This window comes from Ylistrum balloti, unplaced genomic scaffold (assembly GCF_031769215.1).
Source record: "Ylistrum balloti isolate Yb309-2 unplaced genomic scaffold, AGI_CSIRO_Ybal_v1 Utg370120, whole genome shotgun sequence".
NCBI classification, from domain to species: domain Eukaryota; kingdom Metazoa; phylum Mollusca; class Bivalvia; order Pectinida; family Pectinidae; genus Ylistrum; species Ylistrum balloti.
Window position 1 is genome coordinate 490,247 of NW_026782137.1, and position 20,618 is coordinate 510,864.

Below are 20,618 nucleotides of genomic sequence, written 5' to 3' on the forward strand. Positions count from 1 at the left end.
GCTTCGATTAATTATTATTATTTTCTTTAGAGATCGCGAGCATTATATTCCCATCAATCATACTTCATGAATTTACATTTTTACAATACGACTGCATTTCTGATTTTACAAAGAACACTGGTAGACAGGTGGAAAGACAATACAGATGAAACAGCTGTAGACTATAACTACTGTCACACATTGCTGCATTCATATTTATATGAAAGATGTGTGCATCCCATACAGGAATTGGACATAATCACGCTTTGGTAACACGAGAAGAGAGTAGCACACTTTGCTTCGTTGTCGCTTGTGTTGTGCACAGCTCGACGCGTATGAAGGTGAGTCTACAGTAACACGAGTAACACGGATAGCAAATATGTGGTGAAAAAAATTTCAGTCGACTGTTATATTTCATCTGTACGAATCCAAAAGTCTATGTAAGTATACTGATGATTCTACAGAAATGTCTCGTCTCTAATTTCATGATGTTAAATATGTATGCCACGTTTCATTCAATTGAATAGATGACCTGTACTTGATATTCTTTTGAAAACTTTCGATTATTGAAAATAACGTTATAGCGGACATACCCATCTAGATTTTGACATTTTATGCAGCAAATTTCATTTTCTCGATAACTGTTTACGTTTCAGCACTATAGGTCTTTATTTTAAAACTGTTTGAAGCAGTCTCAATCTGTGTTCTTTGTGCATTGTTTTCATCGTATTTTATAATGCGCTCTAACTGTATCGAGGCATGCATTCTGGTAATGCGACAGGCATTTGGAAAACACTAGAAATAAATCCTTGCCTTTATCCCTGATGAATATGTTTTTACATCCCAATATATTATATGATGACATAGGGATGGTGTGGTTGGGTTGGGTATGGGATAGGGGTTATGATTGGGGGTTGCTAACCACCCCCTAATTAATTGTGCCTTTACGAAGGATGACCATTTAGCATGAAGTATGATTTTAAATTCCCAAAGGAACATTGTGGGTTGTAACTGTTAATTCCTTTTAGTAAGACAGTCAAGTCAGACCTAAGATGTGTAAATACTCTGTAACATAACACTGGTAGACAGGTGGAAGGACAACACAGGTAAAACAGCAGTAGACTGCATTCATATTCATATTAGGAATTGGACATAATCGCGTTTGGTAACACTAGAAGAGATTACACTGTGCGTTATGACCACGTTTCGTGTGCAGACAGACGCAGCAGGGTGATGTGAAAATGGGTCGATAGTTATACGGATAACAAATATCTTGTGAAACACTTTTCAGAGGACTGTTTTATTTTATCGGTACAAATCCAAACGTCTATGTAAGTATACTTATGATTCTAAAGAAATGTCTCTAATATAATGACAACTGTACATAAACCTCAGGTAAAACAATTTACTTATGTTAAATATGTATCCCAAGTTTCATTCAATTGAATAAATGCCTTGTCCTTAATATGCTTTTGAAAACATTCGATATTTGAAAATAATAATATAGCGCACTTCCCATCTAGATTTTGACATTTCAATCTCCACAGTATCCCTATATCATATATCATCACAGGAGTGTGTTACGTCATCAACATGATCATTTCCTTTTCTTCAGTGAGGTTTTGGGCTTTGGTAGATTATGTAATTCGACTAATATATTGGTTTCATGACGTCGTTTATGTTTTTTGGGCTGTAAAGAACCCATATTAAATAGGGTTTCATCGCTGGCTGCCCGCTGCATTTTTCTGGTCTATTAGAGCAAATGTTTTGTTCTTTATTTTTTGTTTTACATAGTCACTCCCTTTTACCTTGTTGACCACTCTTCAATGAAACTATCTACTTAAAAACTGTTTGCATCGAATATTTTCTAAAACTTTCTGTCGAGTCAGATATCGCCATTCCTCTTTCTCTGTGTACAAAATAAAATATACAATGCTTACTACTCACCAGAGAGTTAAATTGCTGTATAATACATTGTTTAAAACCTTAACGACAGCGGCGTGAAGAGGGAGTTATTCTAAACGGCAAACGGATCGTAATACTCTCCAAGTACTGTCCACTCCTTTCTTCGAATACATGCATATACAGTGAAACCTCACCTAACGACCACCTCAAAATTAAGACCATCCCGCTATTACGGGCACTTTTTTTCAGTTCCGTTTTTTTCACTATCTTTGTATTGGTCGATTCAGTTTTACGACCACCCTACTATTCCGTATTACGACCACTTCTTACAGTCCCAACGACCACATATTAACGATAATTGACCTCATAATTACGACCAAGTTCTGACCAGTGATTAAAGAATACCTGGTGGGCAGTGAACCGCGAGCATGTGTGTCGTTCTCGACCATTGTTTTCGTCACGGGTTACCGACCCTGTCATCAGGTGGCGTTACACGAAGTAAACATCATTATCGGATTAACTTGGCCTACCCGTGTGAAACTGTATGCCAATGTAACAGAGGTCATTTTTCATCTCAATGCCTCCGCTAGGAATCGAACCCGGGACCCCTGGCTTACTAGTCTCACGCTCAACTAATCGAGCTAAAGAGAAGTTCTCTCTAGCTGAGAGGTATATTGCGGCTAGTATTTTACCAGGGTTACATACTCCCCCTCCAGGAAATAACTCGTCCTTGAGTTTCCAGGGGTTACAGCGATGCTGGTGGGGCATGGCTAAGTATTATTCCCGGGTCCCTACATGGGCGCCAACGCTAGCAAATCCACTCATTGCTGCTTGCTGCATTTTTCTAGTCTATCAGAGCAAATGTTTGTTTTTGTTTTACCTAGTCATTCCCCCTAACCTTGTTGACCACTTAACATATCTTAAATAAAACTTCTTAATAACTCTTTGCATCGAATCTTTTCTAAGAACTTCCGTCAGAAAGTCAGACATCGCCATTCCTCTTTCTTGACCACACACTAGAGAGTTCAGTTGCTGTAATATACATTGTTAAAAAAAGTTAACGAAAACATTGTGAAGAGGAAGGGGCTATTCAAAACGGGAAACGGATCGTTATACTCGCCATGTACTGTCCACTTCTTTCTTCGAATACATGTATACGTTAATCTAATGCTGACCTTGCTTCGTATCCGTATCCGATATTTAGTATTAACATGGCGTCGCTAATGCACGAGGCATCTCTTCCACCTTAAAATATTGGTGAAATATTTTTAAAGATTATCTTTATCTACAAACTTTCCATTTTTGAAATAAAAAAAGGCTTGTTGATTCCCGTCAATTTCTATGACGTTGTCAAATTCGGTATAGGCGATCACATTGATAATTTAAGACAAACTTCCCGAAATGAATATCAAGATACACATTTCCTCTCTTTATCAGGCAAAAAATGCCTAATTCGGAAAGATCGGGCGTCAGGTCGAATCCAAATAAAGTTGGCCGTTGCCGTATTCTTCTCTCGAGATGTTGTTTCCCTCGTAGTGGAAAATTTTGACGCAGGTCCGAGACTTTACAAGGCCTTGAGTTTGAGTCGATGTTTTCCTTCTAAAACTTATTTTCTAATCGACTTTTTATAAATCTTCTCCAAATTCATGCCAATTCTAAATGCCTGTTTTCCTAAACACTTAACACCAGTCTATGATACGGAAGTCACGGCTTTCATTCTTAATTTTACCAGAGGGGCGGCCGATTTCTTGAAATAGTTTTTGATGGAGAGCTACGTAATAAATGGGTTGAAATTCCTTACGACGTGTACGGGTTTATCTTTGATGGAAATTTTCCTAATATCGTGGCTCTGGTGTCTCCTACCGTTTGTTCCACTAACGGACATTATACGGAGGTGAAATATAATCCTTGTCTGTCGTCTGCTATGCAATATCCTTTTCTCGAAACCTTAAAATTTCGCTAACCTTTTACTTTCGGCGATACTTTTGCCAGACGATATTGTTAACGTAACTCTAGTGTCGACGTCGACGACATTAATTCTGAACATGTAACCGAGCGATACAATTCTTGAGGTGTTTAGTATTGGTCAAAAGATGTTAACTGAAAAATGCAACTCCTCGAACAGTGTCACTCCGACAATTGTATGTATAATGAAAGGATAAAGAAACGCAACTTATTTAAATGTAAAATAAACATATTAAATAAACATAGATGTATAGGAATTCGAGGGCACTGTTGAGTTATTTTTCATTCCGTATGGATCTCAATCCGCTATATTGTTATAATAATAAAAATGTAGACAGCATTTAGGCCCACAAACTCATCATCGTCAACATGGTGGCAGTAGTGACGGTGTCATACAGTGAATTGTGAACTGGGACTATGTAAGTGTTGATACATTCAGTGACTGATTCCTTCTAATAGTAATCATAGGTGAAGAAGGTCAAGCTATGAATCTTCCCGCGGCCGCATCGACAGTTCAGCCATTGCCGGCACCCGTACAACACATAAACACTAATTTACGTCTACCCCCAGAATTAAACATTCACTCAGGTAATGTTTCTGAGAGAACTTTAAAACGTGGAAACGTCACGTTGAAGTGTACCTCACTGCAAGCGGAATTGCACAGATGAGCGGCGAGATTCAAACCGCGACAATAATAAACTGTGGTGGCGAGGCCCTGCTCAAATCGTATGACCATTTCATACGAGAAGAGGGATTAGATAGAAACAATCCTGTCGACGTATTCAATAAAATAAAGGATTACTGTCATCCTAGACAGAATGAAGTTGCTGAGTCACATAAATTTTGGACAGTTCAATACTTTGAGCCCTTTGATCAATTCTTGACAGAATTAAGGTCACGTGCAGCAACCTGTAACTTCGGTGACCAGGACGACGACCTCACACTGAAGCGAGCAATTAAAATATGTCAGTCGTACGAACAAGCAAATAGACAGGCGAGTCAAATGAAAGAACCTAATTATAGTAACAAGGACTCCAAGGTGAATAAAATCAAGGCCGCTAACAAGCCAACAGGAAAAGGGAAACCAAAACAACACATGAACAATAGACAGAAAGAGTCAACACCAGGAAATAGTGCAAGCATTAGAGAGTGAAGATTTTGTGGACGAACGCATAGTATGAAAAAGGAGGCATGCCCAGCCTGGGGAAAGACCTGTTCGCAATGTAATGGCCGGAATCACTTCAAAGTAAAATGTAAAAAGAAGAATCTGCGTGTTGTTGGTGTTGAAGGGAGAAACTCCGAGTTTGATGATGATGAAACCGACCAGTCGTTAAACGCCGTCTCAAAAACACAGAGTAAAACTTTGGTCACAGCGTCAATGATTGTGAATGACAATACCATAAAATTTCAACTGGATTGTGGAGCAGATGTCAACACCATCAATCAAAGATACGTTCGGAAGGAACAAGTTCTCCCTACAAATCTGACCCTACACATGTTCAACGAATGTATACAAACCATTTTTCAATAACAGATTACAGAACATTTCAGGTTTAAGATCAATACAAGGATTAGGTCTTGTAACTGTCAACAATGAACGTTTCATTGGAAAAGTAGAGTCAACGTCTGTGACTAAATTGGGTGATCTAGGGGAGGCAACTCTTACACTCGACCCCAACATAAAACCTAAAGCTCTACCATGTCGAAAACTTCCACTCGCACTCCAGGATCAGGTTAAGGCTGAGTTAGACAGTCTAGTGGAGAGACAGATTTTAGTACATATAACTAAACCTACTCCATGGGTGAGTCAAATGGCTGTGGCCCACAAGGCCAATGGAAAACTGAGGAATTGTTTGGACCCCCAGATCCTAAATACAGCATTGCAAAGAGAACATTTCAAACTACCAACTTTGGATGATGTGTTACCAAAGCTGAAAAATGCCCGTGTATTCAGTAAGCTGGATGTTAAGGAAGCATTTTGGCACATACCTCTCGATGAACAGTCTAGTGAGTATACCACAATGATCACACCATTTGGGAGGTACAGATGGGCTAAATGAAGCTCTGGAGGGGCTAGATGGTATATTCGCGATAGCCGATGACATTATAGTAGTGGACAAAGGCTCGTCAGATACGATTGCCCTAGGGGACAACGAGAACAAACTAAAGGTTCTTTATCAACGATGCAAAGAGAGAAATATAGTCCTGAATGAGGAAAAGAAAGTCACAGGTCTTAAGGAAATACTCTTTCATGGGCATGCCATTACAGCTGATGGTATTAAAGCAGACCCATTGAAAGTTGAGGCCATTCTCAAAATGGTTAGTCCTACTGATGCTCATGGAGTCCGGAGATTCTGTGGTATGGTCCAATATATGGCCCGTTTCTTACCCTCACTCTCAAATATAATGGAACCACTACGTGAGCTAACACGGAAAGATATAAATTTCAAGTGGTCAAAGGAACACGAGGAATGTTTTAAGAGTGTAAAACAGGCACTTACATCTACACCAATCTTGGCATACTACGACCCAAACAAGGAGTTGGTAATTCAAGTAGACAGCAGTAAAGACGGTATTGGTGCAGTCATGTTACAAAACGGGAAACCAGTTGAATATGCGTCCAGAGCTCTAACCTCCTCTGAAAGGAAGTGTGCACAGATAGAAAAGGAAACACTTGCTATCCTATACGGAGCTGAGCGTTTTGACCAATACACATATGGACGAAAAATAGTGATTGAAAATGATCACAAACCACTAGAATCAATTTTGAAGAAACCCCTTAGGTATGATGTTGAATTCCATTTCATCAAGGGGAAATCACTCGTGATTGCTGACACTCTCAGCAGAGCATTTCTCGATAGTGCTAGACCTCGTATCATGAATATCAAAGTACATGAGGACATTTCTGATACACGACTATAGGAAATACGTGTAGCGACTTTGGCCGACCCCGGTCTACAAATGCTAATGGACACCATAAAGAATGGATGGCCAGATACAAGGGAGACCATTCCAAACCCTTGTAAACCCTACTTAGATGTAAGAGACATTCTAGCAATTATAGATAGTTTAGTAGTGAAAGGAGAAGCTGTCATCATTCCTAACTCTCTCAGAGCCGATAACAAAACTAGATTACACAAATCACATGTTGGACTAGATGCTACAATGAGGAGAGCAAGAGGTACAGTATAATGGCCTGCCATGAAAAGTGAAATCAAGCAGATGGTGGAAACTTGTGAGGCATGTCAGGAAATGGCAGCTCGATCCACAAAACTACCCATCAAACAAAATGATGATGGAGACAAGCCATGGAGCAAGATAGGCATGGATTTATTTGATATCAAAGGACGACAATATCTAGTAACTGTAGACTACTACAGCAACTACATAGAGGTTGATTACCTCTCGAACGTAATCTCGGCTGCTGTTGTGAACATACTGAAGAAGCAATTTGCTCGTTTTGGAATTCCAGTCACGATAATATCTGATGGAGGTCCACAAATTACGGCAAGAGAATTCCAACAATTTACCAAAACATGGGGTATAAACCATGTGACGTCATCTCCTCAACATCAGCGTGCAAATGACAAGGCAGCTGTTAAAGTGATCTAATGTTGAAATGTCACAGAAACAGAGAGGACCGATATGAGGCATTGATGGAACTAAGGAAAGTGCCTAGACAAGATTCAGGACTCGGGCCAAATGAAATGATATTAGGTCGGCGAACACGCACACTTCTTCCAGACATAAGCCAGGCTCCTGAGGGAAATGACAAAGTAAAGGAGAAACGCGAGAGTCGAAAGAAAAGTTTCAAACGTTACTATGACAAGACTGCTCGTGATCTCCCATATATCTCTGAAAGACAGAATGTATACTTTCAGTACAAGGAACAAGTACGATGGATACTAGGCCGTGTTTTGGAATAGTGTAGTATTTATACCTACATAGTACAAGCTCAGAATGGTGCAGTGTATCGGCGGAATCGAATGCACATTCGGCCAACGAAAGTCGAGGCTGTTATTCGCGATAAGTGGATGTAACTTCAGCGAGAGGGACACTCCGCTCAAGAAGGATATCGCTGAGCTCCAACCTCAGCCCAAATGTATAAACCGTGAGTCGAACAATTCAGCAAACACCGTACAGCAGGAGGAAACATGTAAGAACACTCCACCCAAACCTGTCGAGAGAACAGCTTTAGGAGACTCTACGATTCCACTCCGGAGGTCTGGAAGGGAAAGGAGAGAACCTGCCCATTAAAAAGACTTTGTCCTCTACAAGTGAACTCTGTTCATTATCTCGGATAATGATGTTCTGTTTGCCAGGATAGCATTACTGGAACTTTTCAATATCCGTTTTCAATAGAAGTTTGTAGTTTATAGTCGTTTACTTCAATTAGTTATGAGTTAATGTGTTTTTGATGTTTAAAGTTTGAATGGACATTTTCCTACTGTCAGTGGTATTATATGAAGGACGAGGATAAAGGAAAACAAGAAAACACAAGGTTCTTGTATATCTTTATTTTTTAGTCAAATATTCCAGTCAACGATCCTAATCATTCCATATTTTCATATACAGTCCAGAAGTAGAAATGCTTTATGTTATTTTACTTACTGATAACCTAAGATAGTTTTATTTTTCTTAAAAGAAAAAGGGATGTTGAGTTATATCTATTTCATTCCGTATGGATCACAATATTGTTATACCAATGTACATTCCTAAATTTGTATGTACCGAGCCTCGCACTAATAAAAATGTAGACAACATGGCAGGATGGTCTCTTTTTGTGTCTAGAAATTTAGGCCCACAAAAGCATCATCGTCAACAGGCACCTTACCTGATCCCCAATTAATGCTAAAAACACGTCATCCATGACAGAAAACTTCTCCACATCCGATTAACCTAAATTAACAAAAAAAAAAAAAAAAAATTATATTCAAAACTAGTGTCGATTTGTGACTAATAACAAGACACATGATTACCAATACTTTTTGCAAATAATAATTGCCTTAACAAATATGCCACGATGATGGAGGACGGGCTATCATAATATTCATTTGATGTAGCACCAACAGCAGGTCGTTACTCATTTCATTGTTAAGAAATCGACTTAAAGTCCGTAAGTTTTATGTCTCAATGCCACATTAAAATTAATAATAGACCAAGATTCGCGTTATTTTGATGGCCGTCAACGTGTACTGGCGCCGATGAGAGAGTCTTGCAAATGTTTGTGTTTAGGAGCATAACAGATTTAGGGATGGATCGGTTATGGTTTGGGTAGTAAGTTCACATGGTTAAGTGATTATTAACCTTTAGTAATTATTAACTGTAACTGCACGGCTTTTTCGTTATCGAGAGGAGTCTCATGCCTTACTATAAGGCACCATTTGATTGTTCAGTATTATAACGCTTTGACAAACGGTGCAAGAGTTTGTATGTACATTCTTGCAACCCAGAACATCGCCCCTTTTGACTGGCCTCCGTGTAGTCCCAAGTCGAACATTTGTGGGATGAAGTAGACAGAAGTCTTCGGAATCTAGCAAACATTCGAAATAACCGCCGCTAATTGGCCACACTTACCAAGAAACAGAATAACATTCCTCTACGGACAGACAATGGCCTTATGAACTCCATACCACAAAAGGTTTAGAGACGTTCGGTAGACCGCACACGATGTTAGGGACCGGTCTGACAACTGTCGTTATTTCACCTTTATGTACATTAAGGTACCCTAATTCATGGCGGCCTATTGAAGTCATCAATTGTTGAAAATCGGATCCAATATTAAACGTTAACATTTCACATTTAGGCATATTACGTTATTATACAGTAAAGTTGAAGTTCCTTTGCTTCTTAATATAATTGCACTTTAGATGTGCAGACATATACCCAAGGTGACAACAGCGATGCTGACTCACTTGAATTAACAAAGACTCTACATCAGTACTAGTTTATTTAGAAACGATTGTTTTTACGAATATTCATGTTTTGCACATACATTTTGTCGGTAACGATGTTGTTTGACTTTCAAATTCACAAGGGTCTCCCAACAATTGTCGCTATGTGATGTTGGGCCATTTCAAAGTAAAATGATATCTAGAACTGTGTTTGTGTAAAAAAAACTTCAACGAAGAGGGGTGTTGCAAACATATGAACGGCAAGTTTTCGCTTGCTTAGAACCGCAACGTGATTAGAGAGGTCGATCTGCATCCATTGCATGCAAAGGATGGATACAGCGAAGTCATAAAAGGAAGCAAAGCAAGTGATGTTTTAATCAGTGTTTGTTTATAAAATGACCTATATATTTCGTGAATTTGATAATGACACTGGTCAAAAATATATTTATACATTAATTCATTTGTATCAATTGATAACATGTAAATCATAAGACAAAAGTAAAATGAAGTTGAAGGTTTACATTAACAGAAACGTAATCCTTTTTTATGTGTTTCTATATCCGTGACGAGTTATATGTGTCACGTCAGGAAAATTATATTAGACGCTATGGCACTGCTGCATTTTAGTGTTGTAATTCTCCAGCCACTTACCAATTTATGAAATATGACTTTCAAATAAGGTATTTGCTATTGACACCAGTGATGTTTTAAACCAGAAATCTATACGAGCCCATACATTTCAGTGTAGAAATATCCCTGTAATTTCTCTGTAATAGTCCAAGCCTTTTGCATACCTTTACAAACTAAAAACAAACACTGCGGCAACTGAATTAAGATGACCAAAGAACTAGTCCTCCATCAACCTGTTCTTGACCTACCTCTCCTTATAACAATATTCAAACTGGAATAGAGTAACAGTAACTGGCAATTCAAGCATTAAGCTTAGAGGATCATGACAATGATGTTGTTATGTGTATGTGTATGTGTATATTTGTGTATTGTGTGTGTTTTGCACTTGCATTGTTCCAATAAGTTTAATTGATGTTTTATCTTTTTTGTGTGTATATAATTGGATGTAATAATAATGGACGAAGGCTTAGGACCTCCAGGTCTACATCAACAAATATTTAACAACATTGGAGTGTCAATAACACCATTATACATGTATCAAACATAGTCTTTATCTATCATAGAATGTATCTTTAAAACGTTCATCAAATGAATTTCAAACTATCTTGTGGATTGAGCATAATTTAATGAGTTTCGAGTATTACTTTATTTCACTAATTGAACAATGTATAACACCAGATCCTTAGAGAAAAACTATTATATAGATTATGCTTGTTGTCTACTCAATTTTGGGGAAAACCTTGATGTAATTCACCATTGTGTTACCGATGTAGCCTTAGTGATAACTGCATTCATATTAAATAAAGACACTATCACTATTCAATAAGAGTATGTAGGAACGCATCATAATGAATAGTTAAACAGTACTACATGTGAAACTCAATTTTTTCAGCTAGAAAATCTTTACAGTCTGTGATAAGCTGAACAAAAACTGACATGGAACTTGTGGAAAAGATTGATGACCAGGGCAATACCCTTATATTCAAGCGATACCAAGGTCGAACCTTTAGTAAGAACATGCGTGGTAATGTCGGTGACCAACTGAAGCAGGTAGCGTCTTTAAGCTGTAGACCACATGATGTGTTACTGTGCACATTTCCAAAATCAGGTAAGATTTCAGAAAATAGAAGGCATTAATCTAACATCACCGATCTCAACATCATTGCCTCCCTAATGGCGTTTTAACGTTTTTGTTTATTGCAATGGTTGGTTTCATTGAAGTATTGGGCATTTGCTGTATTCAAGTTGTTATCAAGCAATTTTGATGAGAGAGAAAGAGAGAATGCTGATATACAATATATATAGTTCTAAACAAACTTTTCGTTTATATCATCTCATAAAACCATGTTAAAGTGGTAAGATTGTTTGAGAGAGAGAGAGAGAGAGAGAGAGAGAGAGAGAGAGAGAGAGAGAGAGAGAGAGAGAGAGAGAGAGAGAGAGAGAGAGAGAGAGAGAGAGAGAGAGAGAGAGAGAGAGAGAGAGAGAAACTGTGTGAGACACAGAAAAAAAACACAAAGAGAGACACAGCCATAAACGAAGAGATAGCATTATGGACAACCATATACTGAAAGGGAGAGGAAAAGAGTGCAGTTTTGAAATAAAAGGATTTTCTTTAAATGAATATTAAAAAAGGAACATTATTTTAGTTTTTACATGACAGGGAGACATATTTTGAAATATAATATAAAATAATAAGGATAATTGATAAATGATTTATATAATTCAACTAATTTTGATGGTAATTACCGAAGCGACTATACAACAAATTATCTGAGTATGTCCATAATGCGACCACATATCGACATCATACAGATGTAATAATGTATTCTGCCATTAGCTTTGATCCCCTTCGACTGCTTTTCACGTCCAAAACACTGTTAAAATTAATCAAAATTAATCGACATGTGAATTTCAAGATATTTATTGATTCAATGGAAAACTTTGGCGGAGAGAGGGTGAAACGATGACATGCCGCGTTTGATTCGTTTTCAGAGTAGATTTATCTAATAGATCTCCCATTCTTAAATAAAGATACAGCTTGAAACCTTAAATAAAAAAAATGTATTCTTTTATTCTGGGGTTAAATCAGGAATTCCATGATAAATGTTTTCTTGCCAGCAGACGAGGAATCTAATGATTTCTTACTTGTTTCAGACGTTGTTACATTTCCTGCATACTTAAAGAACTAGGCTTACTCAACAACAGAGGAAATCTTTTCAAAACGAGAAATCTTGCTTTTGTAGTACAATAATTCAGATTGCAAATTAATAATAAGGATACGGACCTCCTTTGTTCATACTGGATCCCTAAACTTCACACAAATCCATGTAAACAAGTCGTATTGCCGGCTCGTGTAGTTGCCCAAACAAACAATTACATTATTCTGATGCTGTTTATTAAAAAGTGTATTTAAGATGTTTAATTATCGTTGCACCTTTGCTCCTAAATTATAAACTATCCAGTTCGCAGTATTTGTGGACTCCCTCAAGGAAAATATTTTGGTATTGCTCGACTATCTATTGTCTCATCCACACCTGAGATTATTAGTTCTATTGTCTCATCCACATGTGATATTATCAACACGAGCGAAATAATTTCATCTATGATACATTGTAATTGCGTGGTTAGTGCTCCACACCAATCTGGAGACTCAACAGTTGATTAAATGATTAAATAAAAAATATGAAAATGATTAGGAAGACTAGGATTTATCTATCTTTAAAAAAATGAGAATCTATATTGATAAGGAAATTCGCATTAAGTTGATTAATAAGAAACTCAGGAATTTTCATTACATCTATAATAGATATACAATACAGATTCAGAATGATTAGAATGTGAACTAATTAAAAGTTACTCTTCAATATGTGTTACATCATTGATATGCTTAAGGCACACACTGGGTGTACAACATGGCCAGAATGATACAGACCAAGACCCTGCGCTACTCTGGAACTCCTGTGATTATAGAACAAGAAAATATCAAAGTAGTAGATGAAACGAGTTCACCTAGGATGTTTCATACTCATCTTCCATTCCCATTTATTCCTAAGGCGGCGATGGAAGGACAAATGAAAATAATTTATGTGCTTCGAAATCCAAAGGATGTTGCCTACTCATACTACATGTTTTTGTCCAGGCTTGAAAACTCCAGCTACATTGGCAGCTTTGACCACTACCAAAAAGTCTTCTTGTCTGAAGAAAGTATTAAGTTTACCTTTTTTATCACTTTTTCAATACCAATATTTAATCTGAATTTCATAATGGAACCAAATTTGACATAGAAAAACGCAGTGCTTCTTTATATATTCACTTCACGAATGTGCGTAGTCATTGTCGTTGCCATATTGTTTCACGTTAGGCATCGCTTCTTGAAAGGAATACTATCTTAAAAGTCAATGTGAAGGCATTTTCCTATGTACTATTGCACATATACATAGTTATTCCTTTTGTCTGTTTTAAACAATAATTATGTTAAATGTTCAGTTGTTTTAAGTAGAATTAAGTTCAGTCTTTCTTATCACACGAAGCTACGGCATCTGGCGGATCATGGTTTACTCATACGAAGGAATGGTACACTGGGATGTTAACAAATCAGAGTTTGAAGATATTGTCGCTCAGATTTGAAGATCTGAAAAAGGTAAGCAATTGATTTGAATAAAGAAGGTTACTAAACAAATATGTCAAAACTTATGTATTTCATGCTGAGGTCAACATTTTAAAATCTGATATCCTTTATTAGCAGAAATTTTACAATATATGCATCTAATACCATCTAACGAACTATTTCTATTTTCATCACTTGGGGTCAAAACCATAATAGCTAAGCTATATCATTTCACTGAATACAAACTTCTGAATATGTTTAAGATTGTACAATAGAAACACGCATGAATATAATAACAATGTTAGACAGGAATGGATGAATCAAATCGTTTTTAATTTGATTGATTTATTCAAATGCCACGCAAGCCATATATAGTCAATAGATTTTAAAAAAATAAACAGAATAAACACAGTTAGTAACGAAGTCCACGTATGGAAAGCAGTAATATTATCATGACATCATCTCTCACCCTATATAACGAGTACTTCTACTTAAAGTAATAATAATAGTATATAACTATACTCATGATGTAACCAGCTAGAATTAACACATTACTCATAACACTCTCTACTTTAACGTAACTTATCTTTCTGAAACCTTTCATAACCCCTTCTAAATCTGTACATTCACACAGATCACATATGTCTTTATACACAATCGACATAGTGAACCGATGAATGTAGAAGGAATGGCGTGGAATCACAGAAAGCAATAGACATTGGTAAGATGATAAAGTAGCTCAGTCAATCTGATTGGAAAGGTTTCAAGACGAGACAAACGACCCCCATCCCTTAAAAAAAAACCAAACAAACAACCAAAAGTGTTATCTATAATTACACCTGCAGTGATCTACAGAATTTCACACACAAAATATCCCTTTGTGACTTTTTGAAAAAGAGAAAGCGTGACGGTCCATTGGCCTAGGAATAGTGTCAGACTATACAATTATTTTCAAGGCATTAGACAGGCTTCAAAATTACAAAAAACAGAAACCAAATCTAGATAGACCCCCAACTCTTCCTTTGTGCTTCTGGACATGTTTCAACTGCTAGAGTTAGGATGAGGCATTATCAGACTTTGGAGCCGTCTATAAAAGAAATGATCACCGCTACAGACATTTCCACCCCACTGAGAAGGATGCAGATCGCCCCCTCACGTCGCCAGAACACTGATGTGAGATACCTGGACACGGGGGTAAACCTATCAATCAATATATCAATTAATCTGTATCTTTTAAAATAAATATCATAAAACTAAGATATAAACTACCAAATTGATTTCAATACTTTAAAAAATATATATTTGTACTTGATACTTTCACAGACTAAGATATATTTAGCGTTGGTGTTTTTTTTTACTGATACATGAAAAAAACCCCGATAAAGTTAGCTATTTTCTGTATGAAATATCAGACTTGAGTTATTAATTTTCTTTGTCATCAATTTATGCAGAACAAATTTTGTTTATTAAAATTGAAAAAAAAAACCGACAAAAATCCTTTATGAATTTTGGTCCGGATCCGTTTTGGTAGTAGTCACATTTACTTCAAGTAAGTCAGCCATTACAATTTGCAATATCTACCGGAGTTGTCTTTAACAGTCCCAATTTACCTCTGCAAACGGCTCACGGCAGACAGTAGTTGACCTTGCGGTCAGGGTCAACATTTGACGTCGGTCACAATAACTTTCTGAGACGTTATGTGCCAATGTTTGTAGACACATAACCATCAGTTATCACCGATGTCACAATATATCTACAAGTATTTTGAGAACACGTAGGTAGTTGGAAAATGAAAGTACAAAATGAAACACGACGGTTGGTAACTGTTTACTTAAATTAGTCTTCCGCGATATAATCCATAACCAAATAAACTAACATTTTAAGAAAACGATTAACGATTAACAAACCAGAAAAACAATAAACTACACTTTTTCATTTGACACTAATACGTTTTCAAGAATCCTGAAAAGACATGAACCGGTTACAGAGGTGTTATTGGGGTACCGCAATGCACTTTGGTAGAGATTGGCGATTTTGGTGGAGATAGAGGTAAAACAACTTATTAAGTGACTGCATTTGAACTGCAAAATAAAGTTTTCATGTAAATGTTATTGTTCTTCTTAATTAAATTGCTACTGCATTGATTACAAAGGCGTTAATCTATATATAAAAAACAAGTTAGTTTGAATGGAACACACCTCGGTATTTTCTTCACATTTTCTATCGAAAACAAATGTACTTATTATCATAATGTAGAAGGTTGATTCTAATAATTATTAAGATGAAGCCTATTGATGCCTGCTACCGAACAACGCCTCTACACACTAGACGGAAGCGCGACTACCTCGCCCTGGAATATATTCAAACAAACAAAGTAATGAGAGCTGTTATCCATTCAGACTCTCTTTCTGTACTACAAAGTCTTAGCAATAGAAATATCGAAAATATTTTCATTCGTTATATATTATTACTATATCATGAACTTTCGTATTGCTTTTTTGCCGGGTTCCTGGCACATGGGAATATCAGGCAATAAAAAAGTAGATCGTGGCGCAAAGGAAGCTTTATCACTACCACCTGTCGTTTTTGTACTTCATTTTACCTATCTAAAACCAATTATTAAACAAGTTTGAATTGCTCAGTGGCAGGAGTAATGAAATTAATATACCAATAATAAACTTCACTCCGTAAAACCTATTAACGATCAATGGTCTCCATGAGACAACCACCGAGACGAACTTGTCCTTGCCCGTATTCCGATGGGCTATATCTACCTTATCCATTCATATATGTTGAACGGCGAAGATTATTCTTGGTGCTTAGGATGGGATGAGCAATTCACCGTTAAACATTGTTTATTGGACTCCATTGACCTTTTGTCTACTCGGGAAATTTTTATCGTAACGTTACAATTCTACAGACCCTTTTTGAACCAGTAGAGATTTGTAAAATTCTGGGTTATTTGAAAGGTGTAAGTTTATATAGGAGACTATAAAGTACCATCTTAATCTTTTGTGATGATATACCTATTTAAACATTTCAGCATTTGTCTTTCACCTTTAAGTTTGTTTGATGTTATTTCCTTTTTGGATCGCTGTGCGTTTAACTGGTTAATGACCCTAATGAACTTTTGTGTGTTAACGGGCCATTAAGAATGTCATAATAATAATAGCAATGCCCGGGTTACCTTTCAGAGGCCTGGTATATACAGAAATTTAAACTCAAGAAAATTTGATATTTCAAGTTTTTATCCAATGTATGATATATATGAGTGAAAACGGGACCCATCAAGGTATGTATGTGAAATATTGAGCGATATTCGTCAGGATGACTGGTTGTTTCGTTGTGATAATTTCATTTAAGTTTGAAATTGATATGATTTTCTTAATTACTTTATTGATTCTAATTCTAAGTAAGCCCATAATAAACATTTCTTTTTTGTATTTTTTATTCTGCTTCAGAACTTATACCAAAATATCTTGCAAATAGCAGAGTTTCTTGGAGTTGATCACGATGAAACTTTCCTGAGGAATGTTGAGCGTGCTGTGTCATTTGAGAACCTGAAGGAGAAACATGCAACGATTTTGGGCGAAACCGAAAGATACAAGAGTCTTGGAGATAATGGAAGACTACCGATTTATCGAAAAGGTTAAATAATTTTCTGATATGTATTCCGCTTTAAATTCTTCTGTAATATGATGGATATAAGTAATATAACCATCATTGATTTATCATTAGTACTTCATTTTTTGAAGACATAAACGTATATATCTAAGTTCAGAACTGTTCCTTATCAATATATTTCGGTAGCTATATTATTAACTCCTGCATATTGTTTTACAAATGGTTTATTCGATGTTGCTGTTTAATAAGTAATATCATAATTACCTAAAGGATATTGATAAGTTACGAAAATACAGAAGTGCTTACGTGATAGTGGAATGCAAGAGGAGAGTTGGTAGATATTGAAAATTATATGGAGGGGCGTTTCAATTATATTTAAGACAATTCTGAGGTTCCATCTGTAATACAAACTTACAGTTTATCATACCGGAACGTTATTGATGTGCTTATCTAATCATCGATAAATGAACCCTGCCTATTATACCATTTTATTTCAATGATGACATCCTATGACAACGCAAGCACATACATAATGAATATTTGTTTTTATTTCGATAAATTTCATGGACACATGGTCATGTTATGTAGACACTAGCCCAACATATTACAGATTATAGATTACTGGCCGTAGCTGACCTGGTTATGAACACAACCGTTAAGGTATTCAAATTCTTTTCGTTATAATCAAAATAAAATCAAAACTCTCCAAAAATTATTTGATTTTTATTTCTTCTTTTTCAATTCGGATGAATTATCTGCTTTTTTCGTTATATATGTTGTATAAAGGTACATAATTGATGTAACGAGATAAACAGTACACTCGGAAGCAAAGGAGATTTCTTTGTCCCATTGCCGGAGACTAAACTGGATCTACTGTGTATATATATACAGTAATAAATAGAGAGTACCCCAGTGTATCGATCGTATGATAGTCTGATATCGATAAAATAGTTTTTTCACAACAAAATCACAGTTGCGATGAACTTTCTTTCCTATTTTCTGTAAGTAGTGGACGAGCTCTGACTTGTATCAACCGATAAAATGTATGAAATATTTAAAATACCAAATAAAAGTCTGAATTAGCCTAAACAGTTGTGATGTTGAAGAATTTAAGCAGCATATCTACCCTTGCTTCATATACGTTTCACAAATTTCTGACAATAATCTGAATATAAAAACATACTTTGCTTCTATGAGAACATACAAACAAAGACAGTGTATTTGGTAAGCCTTTGGATGGGGTGATGAGGTGCATTTTTCTACATATCCTGTATCCCTCCATACATATGTATCTTGCGCCCCTCATCGGTGCCGATAATTTGTACCCCATCTTTTTGTTGTACATATAGACTGAAGTTAATGTCATTCAGATCTATATATTATATAACAACAGTGATTGATATTATGGTTGTATTTGAAATGTTCCTGTCATTTAATAAATGACCATTTGACAACATTTCTTTTCACTGTTGTTGTTTTTTGCTTATAAGACATGTACAACAAATAACAAGCTGCAGTCTCTGAGCTGGGTTACCATGCTAACACAAAGTATATGATTATCCTCCTATTTCATGAAATGAAAAAAACCCAACAGACCCTGGGAGACAGATTCTTTCAATATAATCAGGACACAAACTTAATGTGTAGGAATCGAGATAACTCCAGGAGTTTACCTGCATGCATTTTGATAGTTTGATTTATGGTTCATTGCCATAAATCTTTTATATTTAATGATAAACATAAATAATTTGTATATCATAGAACCATAACATCCAAACACACCATCCCATCCAAACAAAGAAAGTTAAATATAATAAATATAATTTAATCACCGATTTTAATATTGAAACAGTCATTGTATTACAATGTCTAAAACTTTTGTTTCAATTACTATTCAGGAATTGTTGGTGAATGGAAGAACGTGTTTACTGTAGCCCAAAATGAAACTTTTGATGCTGTATACAGAGAGAAGATGGGCGATGTGGGATTGAACCTTGAAGTTGAATACGAATGAAAGCGTATATATAGCCTGCGACGAATTTTTCTTATCAATGTTTGTAGTAACCATGTGCCTGCATTGATGTTTATAAATATAGCAAGTACATTTTTCGTAAATATGTTTAGGAATGTCCGATGATGACCTTGAATAGTGATAACGATAAATCCATAGTCTTTACGTTCCTCGTTTTTATCCATTTGTACATAATTTATACATACTAATAATATAATTGTAATTGGTCATTCGGCCTAATGGACAAAGTGAGCCTGGCTAGAACCCTCAGTTCCCAAATTTCTTTGTGTCTCTCTTGTGTGTCGTTCCCTGTCTGTATACTTTATTATATAATCAAAAGGTAAAACGTGGCACATCAATTAATTAATTTATGTCCTTTACATGATTACATCACTCTAAAACTGCAAACTTGTATTATTTTCCAGAGCTACATTTATTAAAAATCGAAATAAATTTACTTTTTGAAAAGTTTGAAATAACATAATCACATAATCAGATTGATTGCGAATATTAAAATGACTTTACATGATCTGTTATTGTGTTTTTTTTGTGATATTTGTTTTGCAGGATAACGTAGGATATGTGTTATATAAAGACCAGACTGTAATGTCTCCTTTCGGCCAATAGTGCATGTATCGGAATGTCTAATCGTGTACCTATTTCATTATAAAACAATGAAGTCCCTTTCATAGTACAAGCAGTGTAAGGCCTTGTGTTTCGGAACAGACAGCACGCTTAACTTAATCCATAATATCCGTCATGTAACCCCAAGCATTTACGATTGAGTCATGTTTCTTGTGATGACATGACATGAAAATCTCATGTAACCAAAGTATGATCAACACATAACTTAGATATACTGTTTTCATGAAGAACAACACGCTTATCAACAATTTACTGGATACACGTTACATAAATGTTGCTTTCCTATCAAATATGTTGTACAGCTATGTTGGACATCTCTTTTCATCATATGTTGTATTTCTGTTCAAAAATGAACAAC

At 36.1% G+C, this 20,618-nt stretch overlaps 2 protein-coding genes across 2 annotated transcripts; both read left to right on the forward strand.

The window, feature by feature from the left end:
- Window positions 1-396: 396 nt before the first annotated feature.
- On the forward strand, window positions 397-19,618 carry LOC132550381 (sulfotransferase 1C2-like). Its single transcript, XM_060214441.1, has 6 exons — window positions 397-419; window positions 11,266-11,481; window positions 13,266-13,577; window positions 13,904-14,013; window positions 17,442-17,628; window positions 19,503-19,618. Exons 2-6 carry the CDS (start codon window positions 11,310-11,312, stop codon window positions 19,616-19,618), a joined length of 897 nt encoding a protein of 298 aa, XP_060070424.1. The 5' UTR covers window positions 397-419; window positions 11,266-11,309.
- Window positions 7,051-7,461, forward strand: LOC132550311 (uncharacterized protein K02A2.6-like). The gene has a single exon (XM_060214357.1). It carries the CDS (start codon window positions 7,051-7,053, stop codon window positions 7,459-7,461), a length of 411 nt encoding a protein of 136 aa, XP_060070340.1.
- Window positions 19,619-20,618: the final 1,000 nt, after the last annotated feature.